This window comes from Petromyzon marinus, chromosome 54, assembly GCF_048934315.1.
Source record: "Petromyzon marinus isolate PM22_M1 ecotype Great Lakes invasive population chromosome 54, UKy_Petmar_22M1.pri1.0, whole genome shotgun sequence".
NCBI lineage: Eukaryota > Metazoa > Chordata > Hyperoartia > Petromyzontiformes > Petromyzontidae > Petromyzon > Petromyzon marinus.
In genome coordinates, this window is record NC_133720.1 from 8,447,397 (window position 1) to 8,469,615 (window position 22,219).

Consider the following 22,219-nt stretch of genomic DNA (forward strand, 5'->3'; position numbering starts at 1 on the left):
GAGCAAAAATACCGTGTGACGCGTAGGGAATTATTGGCGATTGTCCCTTTTGTGCGCCAGTACCGACCGTATCTATACGGCAGGGAATTTTTGATCCGCACTGATCACGCGGCGCTACAGTACTCGCTGCGCGTTGATCAGCCATCGGGGCAAATGGCTCGCTGGATTGAGACCCTCCAGGAGTATTCTTTCACGATCCAGCATAGGAAAGGGACGCACCATGTAAACGCGGATGCTTTGTCGAGGTTGCCGCGACCGGCTGAGACGTGTCGGTGCAAAGAGGGCTCGCTGCGTTGCGGCCGCCGCTGCAGGAGGTTCCGCAAACAGTCGCTGCAGCGGGTTCGGGGGTGCCAGGGATAGTCCCTGGAGCAGAAAATGGACTGTTGGGGTTGTCATTGAAGCAGTGGAAGCAACTGCAGGTGGAAGATTCCTCGCTGACCAGGATGAGGCTGCGTGCCTCTCGTTCAAGGGGATCGGAGGATCGCCCATTTTTGATGTTAACGGAGGGGTTGCTTGTTCGCTGGGATGTGGAAGCACAAAAATTTTGTATTGTTGTCCCGAAGGTGTTGCGGGGGAAACTGATTAACGAGGTATATGAGAAATTGCTGCATCTGGGGGAGAAGAAGACCGCGTTGACGGTGGGGAGTGAATTTTACTGGCTGGGAATGTTTAACGATGTGAAACAGCATGTAAAAGCGTGCCAGGAATGTGCACGGAGGACAGCGCCGGCACGGCCATATCGTGTCCCTTTGCAATCGATTCAAGTTTCGAGAGTGAACGAAATTGTGGCACTGGATATTTTGGGTCCGTTTCCCGTCACCCCCCGAGGGCACAGATATTTGCTCGTCGGGGTGGAATACTTAACTCGTTGGCCGATGGCATGGCCGCTAGTAGACCAGTCAGCGACGTTGATCGCTGAGGCTTTCCTGAATGGATACGTATTAGATAAGGGGGCCCCGGAACATTTGCTTACTGACCAAGGCAGAAATTTTTCATCGAAATTGATTAAGGACGTGTGTGACTCGCTGGGGACCAAAAAGATTCGGACGTCCCCATACCACCCGCAGACTGACGGGATGGTTGAGCGGCTGCATAGGACGCTGACGTCCATGCTTTGTCACCAAGTAAACACCGCTCAAGATGATTGGGATCTGCATGTTGCAGCGACGCTGGCCGCGTATAGATTGGCCCCGCATGCCTCAACGGGGTACTCGCCATTTTTTCTGATGTATGGACAGGAACCGGAAGCGCCGGCTATTGTGAAATTGGGAATTCGAAAACGGGAGAAATCTACGACGGTGCCTGCTCCAATGCAGGTGGCTTTGGACCGTCTAAGGGAAGCCCGAGAGGCTGCATTACAAAATACGGCACGACGACAAGCCGCTAACGAAAGATTGTTCGGCAGGCAGCGGCTACGAGAGCCGTGGAGTGTTGGAGATAAAGCCTGGTTGCACTGCCCCATGGTGCCGGTGGGAACGTCCCCGAAATTTCACCGCCCCTGGCAGGGGCCCGTTGATATTGTGGAGGTTTTACGGGATCAGAGTGTGCGAATAAAATTCAGGCGTCGGACATGGTTTGTTCACCCGTCGCGCCTGAAGAAATTTGTGTTACCATATGATGCGCCATCCCCCATCCGAGAGCGGCCTGTATTGGATGTGTCCGACGAACCTGTGGGGAGGTCACAAGTGCGTGTGTCCCAGAGATCTGCCCCCCGTGTGCCTGCAGGATCGCCCTTTTTGGGTAGGGTTACCGACCAGACGCCGATTGAACGGCCACAGATCCGGACCAATGGCCGTCCCGACCGGGAATGACGGACAGCCCCGCCAGCTGTCGCTGGGATAGGGATGGGCGTAGGGTTCATTGGCAAGGCGAGCGAGGCCCTCCCTTACCGCAGGGTATCCCGTGCAGGGGAGATGAACCGGCAGCGGGAACCCGTTCCAGGAGGAATACAATACATTGACTTTGGGGGTTGGGAATTCTGTATAAAGGTGTTGTGTGCATGTCGTTGCGTGAGTGTACAAAATGGTTGTATATTGCAAATGCGTTATGTATATATGTTGTCATCGTTCCGTCCGCTTTACTCCACTACTCCAATTCGAGTATATCGTAGCCGGGGACGGCTAGGTTCTTTCATCACGGGGGGGGGGGGGGGGGGTGGTGATGTAGTGGAGTAGATAATGCGCATAGGAATTGGCCATATACAGTACATACAGACAGACAAGGAGAACGGGTCACACGAGGTCGAACAGGTGGTCGAGTCGCGAGTGGCGTAAACAAACCCAAGTAATTAAGGGAGTCGTGGCACGAGGGCTGTGATTGGTCGAGAGCTGTTAGCGTTAAGTGGTGGCGTCTGGATGTCTGAGGAAGGGGACAGGTGCGGGCTGGCGGGAAACGGCCAGCGAGCCACGTGGCAATTAATTAAGGCTAATGCGAGAGGGGCTAAAACGCGAGGTGGTTTGAACAGAGAGGAGTTGCTGTTGGGGAGTTGCTGTTGGAGAGTTGCTGCTGGGGAGTTGTTGCTGGAGAGTCGTTGCTGGGCAGTTGTTGGTGAGAGGTGAAGAGATACGAAGAAGACAGCTGGAAATGTTAGGGAAGAATAGATAGAGAGCCGGACCCCAAAGACAGTAAATAGCGATAGGGAGAGTCAGCGTTAGCGGAGATAAGAGTCACTGTGTGTGAATAGATGGAAGTCACTGCGTGTGAAGAGATAGCGGCGATACTGTGTGTGAGGAGATAGAAGACGAACCACTCTGTGTGGAAGGGAAGTCACTGCGTGTGAAGAGATAGCGGCGATACTGTGTGTGAGGAGATAGAAGACGAACCACTGTGTGTGGAAGGGAAGACACTGTGTGTGAAGAGATAGGCGAAGAAACACTGTGTGTGGAAGGGGATGCACGGACGATGCTGAAGTAATGCGGAGTGTCCGAGTTGGCGGAGCACGGAGAGAATTACTGTGTGTACGGAACGATGGAATAAAAGTGACGGCGGAAAAAGAGACGGTTGTCGTCCGAGTGAATTCACGGCACTACACATGTGACGATCGGCGTATATTCAATCATAAACGATTGCTTGCGCTCGCCGCGCGCATCTGCACGGCGGATTAACGCGGGAATATTATCTACACGATCGTCATTGTGCCCGGTGCGTGCGCTTGCGTGAGGCTGCGCTGCGTAGTGACTCCGTGACTTCGCCCGCATCCGCGCGGCCGCCGTGCTATTCTTATCGCGAGCAGTCGGGAGCCAGACGAGCAGGCACGCGCGTGCACGCAGCCACCGCAGCGGGAGTGGTGGCTTATTCATGCGGCTATATTTGTTAGCGCGAGGCGTGGTGAGCAGCGTGCACCCGCACGGGTACGCGCGTGCAAGTAGCCACATCGGGATTAGTGGGGGTTTACGTGGGGAGTGTGTGGGATAACCCGAGGCGGCGGGGAGCCAGCCACTAGCCATGTCCCACAGAGAGGACGCTGGGGCAGGGGGGCCGATCACTCCATCGGCGGCAGCCCGGCGGGGAGGAGAAGAGGCGGAAGGGGGAGAGGAAGAGGGGAGCATCAGCCCCCATAATACCAGTGTACAGTGTACTCCACATTTAATGCAACAAAGACAAAGATCCCCCGAATAGCCTTAACAGATTGTTGGGGCAAATGTTGTTCGCGAGTACCTATGAAGGCCGGAACGGTACGCATGGGGGTGGGTGGCAAGCAGTACGCACGACCGCCTTAGTCTCCCCAGTGGCGATATTTTACACACCACAGGAAGTAATCATTTCAGGCGAACAGGGAAAGGCCCCCAGGGCCCATTCAGATAATCGTCAATGTTGTTGGCCATGAGCGGGAATCAAACTCAAGCCGTCAAGTTCGTAACTCAGCGCCCTACACTCATGCTCCCCTATTAAATATAACATGCACACATAAACATGCACACACAAATACAAAACACAAATATTGACGCAAATACAAATTCACAAACAAGAATGTAAAAATAATATCCTAACGCTCACAAAACGCACCAAAAAAACCCATTAAAACCGACAAACTGTGCCAACAAAAAATACACACGAAGACAATAATCCCCTTAACCACTAAGTGGTGGTGACGTCACCATGGCACTTGTGCCATGCTAGGTGCACTTTGAGGCCACGCAAAGTGTCTCAAGCCTGCTGGCAGAACAGACCCAGGTGCAATGGGTTGACTGAAATGACTGGAGGATGCACCACAAAGACACGCACATTCACACTATCACAGGAAGAAATCAAATGTGATGTGGAAATGCTTAAAGTATTAAAGAACTTAGCTTCGGGAAACTTGAGACGATGGATGCCTATGGTCCCACCACGTGCACACTACCTCCATCATCATTGCCATCACCACCATTACCACCACCATTACCACCACCATAACCACCACAATCATCGCCAACACCACTGTTATCACCACAATCACCAACATCATCGCCACCATCACCATCTCCACCATGCCCTGCTGCGAAGCAGATGGAGATAGGAGCCCGATGCAGAAAAAGGTTTGAGTCTATGGCGAGGCAGCTCAGCTGGGGAACCGTTGGAGTCGTTGATCTCGGCGCTGGGCTGAGGTGCCGGGTGGTTGCATCGTGGGGTGCGCGCAGGGACCCATGGTCTCTGCTTAGGCAAGAGCAACACGCTGCTGGTGATGGTGATGATGAGACTGTAAGAGCGATCCTTGAAGGTCGTGCCGATTGTGCAACGGGCAGCTTTATTGCGGTCGTGCGTATCACATCAAGTCAGCATCTGCAACATCATCATGAGCTGCAACATCACCAGCAGCCACAATATGATCATTCGGGCCATGCGTTGATGCAATTCGCATCTGCATTCAACCTTGTAGGCTTACAGACTGCTTAAGTGCTGTTGGTGAGCATTTATTAAGGCTGGCACTCCACACTCACAAACAGCCAAATATTGATTCACTCACCAACTCAACCCACCTACTCACTCTTTCATCCACACACTTACAAACCCACTCACCGTATCGCTCACTCGCGCACTCACCCACACACTAAAACTATTAAAACTAAAAGTATTTTTATTTTAAGAAGTAAAGCCTACAGCCGTTAGCTCTTTTTCACAAATGAAAACTCAACCAAGTGGTTTATTACGTGGAAATGTATAGCAGCCAAATACTCTAAACGCATATTTCTAATTGTGGCGGGAAAAACCGGAGGACCCGGAGTAAAAACTACAATGGAGAGAACATGCAAACTCCACAAATACAGGCGTCAGGGTTGGAATCCAACCCACGACATCCTATACACCAAGCGAGGGAGATAACATCTCACCACCGCGGTGCCCCGCCCATTCACTCAACCCACTCATCCATTCACTCACCCACACTCACCCACGCACTTAGTCACTAACCCACTTGCTCACTCACCTAATCACTCTCACTCATACACCCACCCAACCATTCACCCCCCCCCCCACCCATTCACTCACACACCTACTCACCCACCTGCCCACAAACTCGCTCACTAACACACTCACCCACCCACTCGCCCACACACCGACTCGCTCAACCACTCACCCACCAACCCACTTGCTAACCCACTCAGCCACCGACATCATCACCACGGGCATAGTGGTGACCTTAGTGTCATGCGGCAGAGAGCACGGGTGAGCAGAAGAAGTCGAAGGCGAACCGGAGGGCGCTGCGCAGGGCGGCACGCCAATCCCGCTCCACCTTCTCCTGGCGTGCCGACGTAGCCGCCGGCTCCAGCCTCCGTATGCAGCTGAGGCAGCGCAGGGCACGCAGCTCGAACGCCGGCCACTTGCTGCCCAGCCGCCCCTCCAGTACAGTGCTGAACTCGATTACGCTGCCCTGCTTCAGGGGCAGCAGTGCTGCACGGAACTCACCGCTGGCGCGCAGCACCACATCCTTGGTGGGGTCCTCCTCCGCCAGGTTGGTCTGGTTGTTGTTGTTGCTGTTGCTGGCGGTGGCGCCGTCTTTCGGCGGTATCGGCATTCCCACCGTGATTTCAAACTTGTAGCGGTCAAATTTCTACTGGGGGGGTGGGAGAGAGAGGTAGAGAAAAGAGTGGTGAGGAGGAGGGGATGGAGCGTGCATCATATCCCCCTGTCTCACAGTGGACATCGCTAAAGCCACCACTCCCTATATTCAACTGCTGTGAGGTCTAATGCAGAGATGCCGAAGGCAGTGGGTCTCAACCTATGTTGGCTAAAGTACCCTCCCATTGATTCTAGATTTAAAGCTTTCGTGACTGCTAGGATCCATACTCTTTGGTTCTATTGGGTAAAGTCACGTAGGTAAAAAATAAAATAAAATAACAAGAATCACGACGTTTCGGCCACAACACAAGCGGCCTTCATCAGGTGAAGGGACGAGACTGTCTGGAGGACAGCGCTGGAGTGAAAAAAGCCACGCTCAGATCACGACCTTTAAGCTGTGTGAGAAGAAACAAAGCGCCTTGACAAAGGAATTAGCATATAATTTAGCATTGAAATGGCTCATTGAGATAGCTAAGTGAAAGTATACACATCCGCAGAGGCACCCCTTGACAAAGGAATTAGCATAGAATTTAGCATTGAAATAGCTGAGTGATTAGCTTGTAACTGGTCACAGAAATAGCTATGTTAAAGTCAGAGCATATACATTCACCGAGGCACCTAGTACAAATCAAACAGGAGAATTTAGCGAAACACAACCGCGCTCAGACCGCGGACCTTTAAACTGTGTGCGAACAAACAAGGTGTCCTGACAAAGAAATTAGCATAAAAAATTAGCATTTGATTGGCCGACTTAGCATAGAGGTGGTGTACATGCGGGTGCACATGCCGGTTGGCGCGGGGGGGGGGGAGTTTACCTATTGATGGTGTGAAAAGGGAATTTTTAAGAGCTGCGAAAGTTTGGGGTACCACTACTTGAAAAATATACTGTACCATTGAAATTAGTTTAATGTTTAGTTCGATTTAGAACATCTTTCCAATGGTTGCTTAATTTGAAACCATCTTCTCGGTTGAAATTGTGTCTGTGTTTGTAGATCTGAATTGCCTCGTGAACAAATCTCTGATAAAAACCCGTGGGTTTGCAAAGAACCTTGGTATCGGAGAAAATTATATCGTGATCACCCACAGCGTTGTAACAGTGATCAGCCACGGCAGAAGAATTCGTTTTGCCGTGTTTCAAATCTGATTTGTGCTCGCGAATTCGGTCAGAGACATGTCGCTTTGTCTCCCCGATATAGCAATCACCGCAAGTACAACTCAATTTGTAAACCCCGGGGTACTGTAAGTCAGGAATGACATCCTTCACGGACGGGATCAGATCACGAATTTCGTGTACTGTATTGAACCGGACCTGGATCTTGTGTTTGTTTAGAATTTTGGAAATCTTTTTAGTAACGCCTGCTATATATGGTAGTGTGATGGTTTTGAACGGAGTATCAAGTGGTTGTTTCTGTATGGAGGGAGAAACAGCTTGGCAGATGGTATGGTCAGAGTAACCATTCCTATTGAGGGCCAGGTGTACATGTTTTAATTCACTGGTCAGGTGGTGTTGGTCCGAAATGCAATGAGCCCTATGGTATAAAGTTTTGATGAGAGAATTATTTTGGGCTGGGTGGTGGTGAGAATCAGGTTTCAAGTAGGAATCTGTGTGGGTGGGTTTCCTGTAGACAGAATGCCCCAATGAGCCATCAGGTCTCCTCTCAAACAGAACATCTAAGAACATCTAAGAATGGTAGAATGGTAGCTTGCCATCTTTCTCCACTTCCATCCCGCCATAAAATGCACCATGGAAGTGGAGAAAGATGGCAAGCTACCATTCTTAGATGTTCTGTTTGAGAGGAGACCTGATGGCTCATTGGGGGCATTCTGTCTACAGGAAACCCACCCACACAGATTCCTACTTGAAACCTGATTCCCACCACCACCCATCCCCAAAATAATTATCTCATCAGAACTTTGTACCATAGGGCTCATTGCATTTCGGACCAACACCACCTGACCAGTGAATTAAAACATGTACACCTGGCCCTCAAAAGGAATGGTTACTCTGACCGTACCATCCGCTAAGCTGTTTCTCCCTCCATACAGAAACAACCACTTGATACTCTGGTCAAAACCATCACACTACCATATATAGCAGGCGTTGCTAAAAAGATTTCCAAAATTCTAAACAAACACAAGATCCAGGTCCGGTTCAATACAGTACACAAAATTCGTGATCTGATCCCATCCGTGAAGGATGTCATTCCTGACTTACAGTACCCCGGGGTTTACAAATTGAGTTGTACCTGCGGTGATTGCTATATCGGGGAGACAAAGCGACATGTCTCTGACCGAATTCGCGAGCACAAATCAGATTTGAAACACGGCAAAAACGAATTCTTCTGCCGTGGCTGATCACTGTTACAACGCTGTGGGTGATCACGATATAATTTTCTCCGATACCAAGGTTCTTTGCAAACCCACGGGTTTTTATCAGAGATTTGTTCACGAGGCAATTCAGATCTACAAACACAGACACAATTTCAACCGAGAAGATGGTTTCAAATTAAGCAACCATTGGAAAGATGTTCTAAATCGAACTAAACATTAAACTAATTTCAATGGTACAGTATATTTTTCAAGTAGTGGTACCCCAAACTTTCGCAGCTCTTAAAAATTCCCTTTTCACACCATCAATAGGTAAACTCCCCCTCACCCCCCCCCCCGCGCCAACCGGCATGTGCACCCGCATGTACACCACCTCTATGCTAAGTCGGCCAATCAAATGCTAATTTTTTATGCTAATTTCTTTGTCAGGACTCCTTGTTTGCTCGCACACAGTTTAAAGGTCCGCGGTCTGAGCGTGGTTGTGTTTCGCTAAATTCTCCTGTTTGATTTGTACTAGGTGCCTCGGTGAATGTATATGCTCTGACTTTAACATAGCTATTTCTGTGACCAGTTACAAGCTAATCACTCAGCTATTTCAATGCTAAATTCTATGCTAATTCCTTTGTCAAGGGGTGCCTCTGCGGATGTGTATACTTTCACTTAGCTATCTCAATGAGCCATTTCAATGCTAAATTATATGCTAATTCCTTTGTCAAGGCGCTTTGTTTCTTCTCACACAGCTTAAAGGTCGTGATCTGAGCGTGGCTTTTTTCACTCCAGCGCTGTCCTCCAGACAGTCTCGTCCCTTCACCTGATGAAGGCCGCTTGTGTTGTGGCCGAAACGTCGTGATTTTTGTTATTTTATTTTATTTTTTATCTACGTGACTTTACCCAATAGAACCAAAGAGTATACCCTCCCATTGCTTAATTTTGTTTCAACCGAGTACCACCCCCATGCCTGACCCAACATGGTTCTGAGAAATAAATGTATGAATAATGAACATCAATATTTCAATCTATCCTCACGAAATTACGTAATTTTTTCACCCTCGCTGGTTCCTCTTGTAGCCCACATTGTTCACGATCAATAAGTCCAGAAAAGTATTTTATATTGTTCTAGGTTACCATATGGATTTAAATTTTATCGTAGTTATTTTATATTGGCAGATGCATACGTGATTATTTACCAATGGTGCTCATATATGGTATAATTTCACACATTTCTAAATCACCCCACGTATCCCCAGGGGTCCGCGTATCCCCAGGGGACCGCGTATCCCCAGTTGAGAACCACTATGCTAAGGGACTGTCCTGCATTGCTCACAACCCCCTGCACCCCTCAAAGCCCCCTGCACCGCTCAAAGCCCCCTGCACCGCTCAAAGCCCCCTGCACTCCTTACAGCCCCCTGCACTCCTCACAGCCCCCTGCACTCCTCACAGCCCCCTGCACCGCTCACAGCCCCCTGTACCGCTCACAGCCCCCTGTACCGCTCACAGCCCCCCGCACCGCTCACAGCCCCCCGCACCGCTCACAGCCCCCTGCACCGCTCACAACACCCTGTACGGCTCACAGCCCCCTACAGCGCTCACAGCCCCCTGCACCGCTCACAGCCCCCTGCAATGGGGGTTGTGGAGGTGTGGGGGGGGGTTCAGAAGCGGGTCACAGACCCCGCATCCAGGCAGAACCTCGGCATCTCCGACTCGGCAATCAGGAACCTTCATGTGGCAGTCGTGTCTGGTGAGCGACTTGAGTTGGCACAACTCCTGCGTGGTGATCACTCCGAGGTTGCTGTCGCTGTTGTTGCCGTTGTTGCCGTTGTTGTTGCCGGTGGTGGAGGTGGAGTTGCACGCTGGGTAGCGCTCCCCGTACACGCATCGAAGCCAGTCGCCCAGGAAGGTGGGCAGCATGTCCACCGAGGTCTCGGCAGTGTTGTCTACCTCGGTCACACGTACGTACTGGTGGACAGGTAGAGATAAGGGCGAAGGGATACGGAGTCTGTAGGGGCAAGCGCTGTAAGCGAGTAGCAGCACCTATGAAAGCCGGCAGTGCCCATGTGTGGGTGGTGGCCAGAACCACGCCCGGTCGCCTTTGTCTCCCCAGTGCTGATGGTTTAAACACGCTGCACCAAGTACTCATTTGAGGCTAAGTCAACCTAGGGCAGGCCCAGGACCGGTTAAGATAATCGTCACTGGTGTTGGCCGTAAGTGGGAATTGAACACTGGTCACCGGGTTCGTTGCACAGCATTCTAACTGCTACACTACAGCTCCCCACATATATAACCGCCATTCGCCACTAAGTGGTGGTGACGTCACCACGAAGCTTGTGCCAGGCTATGTGCACCTTGAGGACACGTGAAGTGTCGAACGCCCGCTGGCAGGAGGTCACGGGACAGACCCAGGTGACATGGGTTGACTGAGACGACTGGCTGGTGCATCACTTTTGCCCCCTACTGTGCCAACTTGCTGTGCTTTAGCCACCCGGCGCTTCGCTCCTCCGCCCTCCGTTGTTGTTGGAGAGCGACTGCCTCCAACTGCCCAGTAGCATCCTTAACGAGCCTCCTCCACAGAGGCCGATCTTGACACTGCTGGTACCAGTCATCGGCAAGTCCACTCAGCTCCACATCCTCCTGTACCACATCACTCCATCTCTTCTCACCGATGGGACTTTGTCCAGATCTTTCAAGGATTTGTGAGCTCCTCACATAATCAGTTTCAAGGACAATGCATATATTTCGATTTAAAGCTTTCGTTACTGCAAGGATTCATCCCCAGGGGTCCGCGTATCCCCAGGGGACCGCGTATCCCCAGTTGAGAACCACTAGGCTAGGGGACTGCCCTGCATTGCTCACAACCCCCTGCACCCCTTGAGTTATTTCAATGCTAAATTATCCTGTTTGATTTGTACTAGGTTTCTCTGTGGATGTGTAAGCTTTGACTTTAACATAGCTATTTCTATGACCAGTCACAAGCTAATCACTCAGCTATTTCAATGCTAAATTCTCCTGTTTGATATGTAAACCCCTTTGTCAAGGTGCCTCACTCCTCTAAACCAGCTTAAAAGACGCTACAAATCTTAACAACGTACATTGAAGCTCTATCGTCCCGACAGGTCTGTTCCTTTCACCTGAAGAAGGCCACTTGTGTTGTGGCCGAAACGTCGTGAGAATTTTATTGTTAATTTATTAATTTATTATTCTATTCTCATTCTACGTGACTTTACCGAAAGAACCAAAGAAAATGCATATATTATCATAGTATGTTTTTTGTTTGCATTTTGACTGCAGGTATTGTGGTTAATGCAGACATGGATCCTTGTAAAAAAAAGGTTTCAGTTTTGCTGCCAGAAAAAATGGGAAAAACCCTTTTATTACATTTTGGTACTGGCAAAGGAGGTAAAATGATGTAGATGCTCACCCCGAGCCCTCATTACTTTGAAAGTGCATTGAGCTGTACGTCTTTTGGCGTCATCTGGTCGAGCACCAATTGGGTCGAGGCTCCAAAGAAAGCCGTACCTTGGTGTGGACCAATTCGTTTCAAGGACAATGTATATATTATCATAGCATGTTTTTTTTTTGCATTTTGACTGCAGGTATTGTGGTTAATGCAGACATGAATCCTTGTAAAAAAATGTTTCAATTTTGCTGCCAGAAAAAATGGGAAAACCCCAATTATTACATTTTGGTACTGGCAAAGGAGGTCAAATGATGTAATTTACATTTTGTATGGACACCTTATTATTTATATATATTTGTGTATGTCAAAAACGCCGCGGTCCCTAAACTGTGGAATCGGGTAGCACAAAACGTAGGTGCCGCGTGTCTCAGGCGCCATTGACGTACTTCTCGACTGTGAGTTAAATGAAGTTGTTAATAAAACCGTGGAGAAGTTTAAATCAGATGCCATCCAGACATCCACCCTTCGTCCTTCCCTGTGGAAGAGATATGTGGATGATACTTTCGTCATTTGGCCACATGACCTCCCAGCATTGAACCATTTCCTAGTACACATCAATTCCAGACACCCATCCATCAAATTCACCATGGAAGTGGAGAAAGATGGCAAGCTGCTATTCTTGGATGTTCTGTTTGCGAGGAGGCCTGATGGCTCTTTGGGACATTCTGTTTACAGGAAGATCACCCACACAGATTCCTACTTGAAGCCTGATTCACACCACCACCTGGCTCAAAATAATTCCCTCATCATTGCATCTCTGCCAGTGAATTAAAACATGTACATCTGGCCCTCAAGATGAACGGATACTCAGACCGTACTATCCGCCAAGCTGTTTCTCCCACCATACAGAAACCACCTGAAACTCCGATCAAAATCATCATGCTGCCATACATAGCAGGCGTTACGAAAAAGATTTCCAAAATTCTAAACAAACACAAGATCCAGGTCCGGTTCAATACAGTACACAAAATCCGTGATCTGATGCCATCCGTAAAGGATGTCATTCCTGACTTACAGTACCCCGGTGTTTACAAATTGAGTTGTATCTGCGGTGACTGCTATATCGGGGAGACAAAGCGACATATTTCTGACCGAATTCGCGAGCATAAATCAGATTTTAAACGGCAGAACGAATTCTTCGGCCGTAGTTGATCATTGTTACAATGCTGTGGGTTATCATGATATTGTTTTCTCCGATACCAAGGTACTCTGCAAGCCGTCTGGATACCACCAAAGATTTGTCCATGAAGCCATACAGATATACAAACACAGACATAACTTAAACCGAGAAGATGAATTCAAATTGAGCAATCATTGGAAAGATGTGATTAACCATGTTAAACCTCAACCGCTACTCTCCCCCGCTCCGCGTACCCACCCCCTCCCCATCCGTGGCTCCGATGTTTTCCAGCAGCTTTACCTTCCTGGCTCCACCCACACCCCAACCCCCCCCCCCATCCTGTGCCCGTCCTCCCTGGCTCCTCCCCCTCCTCTTACCCTATATAACAGTCTATCATCACAAATAGCGCTCTCTACAGTTATTTTGCTGTGCCTTTTTTACACCTGATGAAGGAAGCTTGTGTTGCCTCCGAAACGTCGTGATTTAATTTAGTTGTTTCCATTTATTTTTATTTTATAGATTTTTTTACCTACGTGACTTCACCGGATAAAAAACCAAAGAGAATAAAACCGTTGTTTTAAAAAAACTTTTTTTAAACGAGTTTATATAGTTTTTAAATTTGCATTGCCTTTGTGTTGTCTGCCTTTTTGCATTCTCTGGTCTAACACTGGTGAGACCAAGGCCATAAGAAAGACTGTCTCTGGTGTAGGCCAAACAGTTTCAAACACAATGCACATATTGTCAGAGCATATTTGTTTGCATGTGTAGCGACATATTACGTCACTACAATGTCGGGTCTGTACACACATGACGTCACTACAATGTCGGGTCTGTACACACATGATGTCACTACCATGTCGGGTCGGATGACGTCACTGCCGGGTCGGGCAGTGCGGAGGCCGTTGACGAGTGCCACGGGGGTCGTGGCAGGCCGTGAGACTCTTGAGTGACCCCGGCTGGACACGTGACCGGATCAAGGTGAGGGCCAGGGGCCCAGGGGGGACCTTGGAGTCACGTGGTTGGGGTCCGGAGCCTTATCGAGGGTTCAAGAAGGGGGGCGTGGCCGGGGTGTGGCCGGCCACGCCGAGGGAGCTCATAAGCGGGCACCACTGAGCGAGCGGGGCTGTTCGTGCCTGGGATGAAGACGCCTCATGAAGACTGAAGCCCCCAGTCGTCGTGGCCAAGCAGAAGCCCTCCTGGCTTGGCCACGCCAAGTAGTACCCAAGTGTTAGTGAGACTAGGACGGTGGTCACCACCCTATGTATAGTGTGTGTAACAGTTGTGTGTTAAATAAATAGTGTTGCCTCCACATGAGGGTGTGCGCCTCTATCGAACCATTACACATGTTTTACCAAAAGTATGCCATTAATGCAGACTTGATGCCTTGCAATATGTGTCTATATGGCATTTGAACATCTTCACACGTCCTGTATTATTTCCAGAGGGTAAAGCCCCTTCTTTTTTCAACCTGTTGGAATTACCTACACCTCTGCTGTAGCAGACAGAGAGAGACAATGGCATATGTGCAGGACCTCCACAGTCTGAAACCATATTGGGGCTCCTAAAGCCTCTTCCTCAGCATGTCTGGCAAGGTGATGTTGAATAATTATCCTAGTCTGGCAAGAGGTCACAAGTGCATCTTTCCAATCCTGTGGACCCCTTCCTATGGAGGAAACAGCTGTAATGATGTTCACATGAGAGGCCATCTCTACCTGGCGTTTTACATGGTCTCAAGCTCCGGACCACCTATCGCACTTCCTCAATAGATGACACGTCAGCCAACCACTCACAGGGAGCAGCTATTTCCTTCAATATTTGAGGCATGACAGCACCAGCAGGGTCAACCGCACCTTGCCCAAAGATGATGTTGTTTCAGCCATGGGGTTTCCCCTCCCCAAAACTTCACACACGCACTCCATCACACAGCCGCACACTAAAAACAAAAATAAAGACCCCTGTATAGTCTGAACAGACTGTTGGGGCAAGTGCTCTCAGCAAGTACCTATGAAGGCCGCATCAGCACACGAGGGGGTGGGTGGCCAACACCATGCTCAGCCGTCTTTGTTTCTCTAGTGGTGATGTTTACACACTGCACCAGGTACCCATTTGAGGCTGAGTCGACCTAGGGGATGCCCAGGACCGGTTCAGATAATCGTCACTGGTGTTGGCCATGAACTGGAATCGAACTCGGGTCGCCGGGTTCATAGCACAGCTCGCTAACCGCCACACTGCCGCTCCCCACCGAACACTTCAGACACGCACTCCCTCACACAAACGCACACTCACACTCATTCACATACATTCATATGCAATCCCTCGCAAACCCACTCACATCCACTCTCACACACAGACACAATCTCACCCCTCTTCCCTCCCTCTGACCTTGAAGCGACCACTCCACGTGACCCTGTGACCCTGCAGGTGGCCACACAGCATCTGCACACGCGCCATATTTGTCTCTCTCCACGCGCGCGGCCCACACAGGGAGCCATATTGGCTCCACGTCAGCGTCGAGTTGTAAACCTGGGCACAAAGACAAAGACCTTCCGTGTAGCCTTCACCAGGCTGCTGGGACAAGCGCTGTTAGTGAGTAGCACCTATGAAAGGGGAAGGGTGGCCAGTACCACACCAGCCCGGCCACCTTTGCATCCCCAGTGCTGATATATACCAATACCAATACCCGGCATTCGCCACTAAGTTACGGTGATGTTACCATGGCGCCTGTACCAGGCCAGGTGCACATTGAGGCCACGTGAAGTGTCGAAGGCTCACTGACAGGCGGTAAAGGGACAGACTCAGGTGCCGTGGCTTGACTAAGATGACTGACTATGGGCAACCTGTGCCACCTAGTGTGCGCTTCAGTTACCCGGCACTCCGCTCGTTATTGTGAGCATCACTCCACTGCCCACCACTTTTGTTGGAGGGCGACCGACTCCACTTTCTCCATAACTCCCTGCACTTATAGGATTGAGATTTCACCAGAAAATCCATGGAAAGCTTCTTGAACGTGGTCGAGGAATATGTTAATTAGTGTGGGGCCAGAGGACATCCCTGTCACACCCCAAAGAGAGCAGAAAATGGTTCTGACTCCTGGGCACGCATCTTTACCCAGGACTGCCCACCATCATGAAGGTCCTTAATGATGGTGATCAGAGGTCTGGGACTCCAAAATCACAAAGAATAAACCAGAGCCATGGCCTACTGATGGTATCATAGGCCTTGACCAGATCAATAAAGCAGAGATGTAAGTTTTTCTGAAATTCTCTACACCTCTGCTGTAGCAGATGGACAGAGACAATGTCGTCCTTGCAGGCCCGCCTTGGCCTGAAACCACATTGGGGTGCCACACGCATCTGCTCAGCATGTCTGGCAAGGCGATGTTGAATAATAATCCTTGCAAGGACCTTTCCCATTCTCACACTGATGGGGGAGAAGCTCCAGTAGTTGTTGCAATAAGTGCAGTACCCCTGTTTTAATATTAATTAAAACTCCTCACACACTCACACCACTCAGTCACTCACTCACACCACTCAATCACACTCCTCACTCACACCACTCATTCACTCTTTACTCACACTCCTCACTTACATTCCTCGCTCACTCCTCACTCACTCCTCACTCACACTCCTCAGTCACTTACACTCCTCTTTACACTCATTCAATCACATTCTTCACACTCCTCACGCTCTTCACTCATTTACACCACTCACTCACACTCGTCAAAAACTCACACTCCTCACTCACACACACCACTGACTCACACACTCCTTACTAACACCACTCACTCACACTTCTCACTCACTCACACTCCTCACTCGCTCTACTCACTGACACTCCTCACTAACACCACTCACTCACTCACACTCCTCATTCACACCACTGACTCACTCACACCATGCACTCACTCACACCACTCATTTACACTCCTCACTCAATCACACCACTCACTTACACCCCTCACTCATAGTAAACCTTCGGGCTACTATCAAAGGTTTGTTCATGAAGCCATCCAGATATATAAACATTGATGTAATTTCAACCGAGAAGATGGATACAAATTGAGCAATCATTGGAAGGACGTTATTAACCAGGTAAAACCTTAACTGATTTATGGTGTTGCCTTCATATCTGCATTTCCAGTTTCTTCCCAGCCCCGCCCACTTCCCCCCCCGCCCCCGCGGCATTTTGCCTTGCTCGTTTCCGAATCCCTCTAGCAGCGCTCCACTTCCCCTACCCCACACTACCCTCTCTATCTCTCCTCCCTGGCTCCTCCCCCCTCTCTTACCACTCACTCACTTACTCTCTTCACGCACTCCCCATTCCACTAACTCACACTCCCCACTCCACTCACTCATACTACTCACTCACTCACTCTCCTCGCGCAATCCTCAAACCACTCACACTCCTCGCTCACTCACACTCCTCACTACACTCATTCACTCACATTCCTCACACTCCTCAAGCTTCTCATTCACACCACTCACTCATACTATTAATTCACACTCCTCACTCACTCAAACCACTCACTCACACTCCTCACTCAGTCACACTCCTCACTCACACCACTCACTCACACCACTCACTCACTCGACTCACTCATAAACTCAATCTCACTCACTCACACCCCTGCTTGCACTCATTCACTCACACCACTCACTCACACCACTCACTCACACCACTCACTCACTCACACCACTCACTTACTCACACTCCTCAATCACTCACACCATTACTTACACTCAGTCACACCACTCAATCACACCACTCACTCTCTCAACTCACTCATTCATTCAATCTCACTCATTCACACTCCTCACTATCTCACACGCCTGCTTGCACTCATTCACTCACACCACTCACTGACACTCCTCACTAATTTACACCACTCACTCACTAACTCACGAACTCACACTCCTCATTCACTCACTCACACTCCTCACTCACTCACACCACTCACTTACTCACACCCCTCACTCACTCTCCTCACTCACACTACTCACTCACACTCCTCATTCAGTCACACTCCTCACTCACTCACACACTCACTCCTCACTCACTCTCACTCCTCACGCACTCACCGACACCCCTCACTCATACCAATCACTCACACATCTTACTCACTCACTCACACCCCTCACTCACACTCCTCAGTCACTCATACTCCTAATTACACTCATTCACTCACATTCCTCACAATCCTCACGCTCCTCACTCACTTACACCACTCACTCACACCACTCACTAACACTCCTCACTCACTCAAACTCCTCACTCATTCACACTCCTCACTCATTCACAGGACTCACTCACACCACTCACTCACTCCGCTCACTCATTCTCACTCACTCACACTCCTCCTTACACTCACCCCACTCATTCACACTCCTCACTCACACCAATCACTCACACCACTAATACACTCACACTCCTCACTCAGTCACACCACTCACTAACTCACACTCCTCACTCACACTCCTGTGTACACTCATTCACTCACACTACTTACTCACACTCCTCACTAACTCACACTTCTCACGCACTCTCTTCGCTCACATCTCACTCCACTCCTCACTCCACTCACGCACACTCCTCATTCACTCACACCCCTCACTCACTCACACCACTCACTCACAGCAGTCACTCACACCACTCACTCACACCACTAAAACTCACTCACACTCCTCGCTCACACTCCTCAGTCACTCACACTCCTCATTATACTCATTCACTCACATTCCTCACACTCATTCACACTCCTCACTCATTCACACCACTCACTCACACTCATCACTCACACCACTCACTCACTCACACTCCGCACTCACTCACTCATTCACTCATACACTCACACCACTCACACCACTCACTCACACCACTCACTCACACCACTAACTCACTCACATCATTCACTCGCTCACTCCTCACCACTCACACCACTCACTCACTCACACCATTCACTCGCTCACTCCTCACCACTCACACTCCTCACTCACACTCCTCACTCACTCACACTCCCCACTCACTTACACTCCTCACTCACTCACACCACTCACTCATACTCCTCACCCACTCACACTCCTCACTCACTCACGCTCCCCACTCACTCACATGCCTCACTAACTCACACCACTCACACACACTCCTCAGTCACACCACCCACTCACTCTCACCACTTACCTCACTTACTCACTCCCTCCCCCTCCTCACCTTGAGGCCCTCGCTGCGGAACACGTAGAGCCAGCAGAAGACGGCGGTGGCCGTGAGCCACACGAGCGCCAGCTTCACCAGCGAGCTTCGGCCCAGCGAGCGCAGCAGCTGCACGGGCGCCGCGCGGTGGCGCCACGCCAGCCACCCTGCCAACGGCATGGCAGCCAGCAGTGCCGTCGCGCCCACCTGCTCCCCGCGCCGCCCCGGCGGGTCAGAGAAGTTAATAACAACGACAGCAACAACGACAACATCAACGTCGGCAACGTCGATCACAACAACCTCGACGTCAACAACATCACCGTCAACAACATCGTCAACATCATCAACCACGTCATCAACGTCATCATCAACAACATGAATTTCAATGTTAACAATGTCAACAACAACAACATCGTCATCGTGGCCACCACTATTACCGTCACTATCCCCCATCTCCACCACCACAATCACCACCATCACCACAACTGCCATGGCTCCCCACCTTGGTGAGGCCGAGGGTCAGGAACCAGCGCACGGACTGCACGGCGAGCCCGACAGCAGCGCCCACGGCGAGCACGGGCAGCGCGAACACAAAGAGGAAGTAGCCGATGGAGGCCCTGAAGAGGCCCAGGGCGGTGGAGTCCCAGAGCAGGACCACGGCCAGCTCCCACCACAGGAAGCACACAAGGTAGGGCACCAGGTAGCAGTAGATGCCTGCACCCGCGTCAGGGTCACGGCGCCCGCGTCAGGGTCATAATGGGCGGGTCAGGTTCTTAAAGGCTGGGTCAGGATCATAATGGCTGGGTCAAGTTCATAATGACCAGGTCAAGTTCATAATGGCCAGGTCAGGTTCATAATGGCCAGGTCAGGATCATAACGGCTGGGTCAGGATCATAATGGCCGGGTCAGCATTATAATGTGATCCCTAAGTACCCCTCTATTACTGTCGCTCATTATTCAGCCCATGTACGCACCTCCCATCTACATAATTACATCATACGCTTTGTCAAATGCCTCGAGTGAAGGCAGTCTATAAATTACGAATAGATAATGGCCAGGTTAGGTTTATATGACACTGCTGTTGGTGATGATGGTGATGATCCTCCTCCTGCTGCTGCTGGTGATGATGATGATGATGATTCTTCACCTGCTGCTGGTAATGATGATGATGATGACTGCGCTGCTGTGGCCGCTCACCGCGGTATCGGCGCTCGCGCGCCTTGCAGTAGAGCAGGTAGATGAGGTGGGCGTAGAGCAGCGTGGGCAGCCCGAGGTGCAGGTGCACCACTCCTCCCAGGGAGACGGAGTGCACACATGTGCCCAGCATGCACAGCGCCCGCGACACGAGGTCCTCGCCTGGCAGCAGGGTCAACCCTATGTGCACACACACAACGGTCCCCCGTGCAGCCTTTAACAAACTGTAGGGGCAAGTGCTGTCAGTGCTAGCTTGTGAGCATGAGTAGTGTCTGACTATGGCCGAGTGTATCCGTGGCTATGGCCTAGTGCAGTGGTTCTCAGCCTTTGTTGGCTCCTGTACACCCCCTGACCCAACCTATTTCTGAGAAATAAATGTGTGAATAATGAACATCAATATAATGAATAATGAACATCAATGAGCTAGTAACTGCAAGCGAATACAAAAATATTGAATGTACGCTCTGCATGCATGACATAATTTATTCGCGTATGCCGGTTACTCTTGGAAACCACATTGTATACGGCCAATGAGTTTGGGAAGATATTTTATATCATTCTAGGTTACCATATGGATTTCAATTTTATCGTAGTTATTTTATATTGGCAGATTCATACATGATTATTCACCAATGACTCTGACGTACACTATAATTTCACACATTTATAAATCACTTCACGTACTCCCAGGGGTCTGCCTCGTACCCCTGGTCGAGAACCACTGACCCAGTGCATCGGTTCTCAATCTGCGGTCCGCGGACTAATGGTGATCTGCGAGGCTACTACAGGGGGCGTCGGCGCAAAAGACAATGAATTCCCAAAAAAAATGTTGCTTAACTTGACATCAGTTTACGGTTTTTCGGTGAACGTTTCGCCTCCCAGGGGACCCTATGGTTTCGATTGACATGTAGTTCTGGGCCGATTCCTCACCGTTCTCATGATCATTGCAACTCCACGAGGTGAGATCTTGCATGGAGCCCCAGGCCGAAGGAGATTGACAGTTATTTTGTGTTTCTTCCATTTGCGAATAATTGCACCAACTGTTGTCACCTTCTCACCATGCTGCTTTGCAATGGTCTTGTAGCCCATCCCAGCCTTATGTAGGTCTACAATCTTGTCCCTGACATTCTTGGAGAGCTCTTTGGTCTTGGCCATGGTGGAGAGTTTGGAATCTGATTGATTGATTGCTTCTGTGGACAGGTGTCTTTTATACAGGTAACCAGCTGAGATTAGGAGCACTCCCTTTAAGAGTGTGCTCCTAATCTCAGCTCGTTACCTGTAAAAAAGACACCTGGGAGCCAGAAATCTTTCTGATTGAGAGGGGGTCAAATACTTATTTCCCTCATTCAAATGCAAATCAATTGATAACATTTTTGACATGCGAATTTCTTATTTTTTTGTTGTTATTCTGTCTCTCACTGTTCAAATAAACCTATTAAAATTATAGACTGATCATTTCTTTGTCAGTGGGCAAACATACAAAATCAGCAGGGGATCAAATACTTTTTTCCCTCACTGTATCTGTGGCTATGGCCTAGTGAAGCTGTACATAGTCCACCAGACGAAGTCAGAGGGGCTACACTTTTCTTTAATTCTTGCGTGCTCACGCCGCACGCAACCACCCTATTCCAGTTCCCACCAAGAAGCGCCCCGATCGCCCCGGCTCTCCTGGTGACATCACCCCTCTCTCTCCGGGCGTTCACTCTCTCGCCCCACCTTCTCTCTCCTTTTCCTCGTGACGTCATCCTGACACTGTAACCTTGGATCACGTAAGTATTTATACCCTCGGATCATATAAGTATTAGCACTGCACATCTCTTGCTTTGGCCTAGTGTATCCATGGCGATGGCCGAGTATATCAGTGGCTATGGCCTAGTGTATCTATGGTTATGGCCTAGTGT

General features: G+C 49.8%; 1 protein-coding gene across 7 annotated transcripts in view; it reads right to left on the minus strand.

The window, feature by feature from the left end:
• Window positions 1-4,693: 4,693 nt before the first annotated feature.
• Window positions 4,694-22,219, minus strand: part of LOC116954067 (wolframin) — a 29,562-nt gene continuing 12,036 nt past the window's right edge. For 6 of the 7 annotated variants that reach the window (XM_032974483.2, XM_032974481.2, XM_032974485.2 and 3 more), the window contains 6 exons: window positions 20,322-20,498; window positions 19,627-19,838; window positions 19,146-19,331; window positions 15,321-15,461; window positions 10,033-10,320; window positions 4,694-6,028 (listed from right to left, as the gene is read on the minus strand). In XM_032974483.2, coding sequence (XP_032830374.2) covers window positions 5,624-6,028; window positions 10,033-10,320; window positions 15,321-15,461; window positions 19,146-19,331; window positions 19,627-19,838; window positions 20,322-20,498 — 1,409 coding nt within the window. In that variant the 3' untranslated portion in view covers window positions 4,694-5,623. The remainder of the gene's footprint in view (window positions 6,029-10,032; window positions 10,321-15,320; window positions 15,462-19,145; window positions 19,332-19,626; window positions 19,839-20,321; window positions 20,499-22,219) is intronic. The other variant, XM_032974484.2, reaches the window with a different exon arrangement.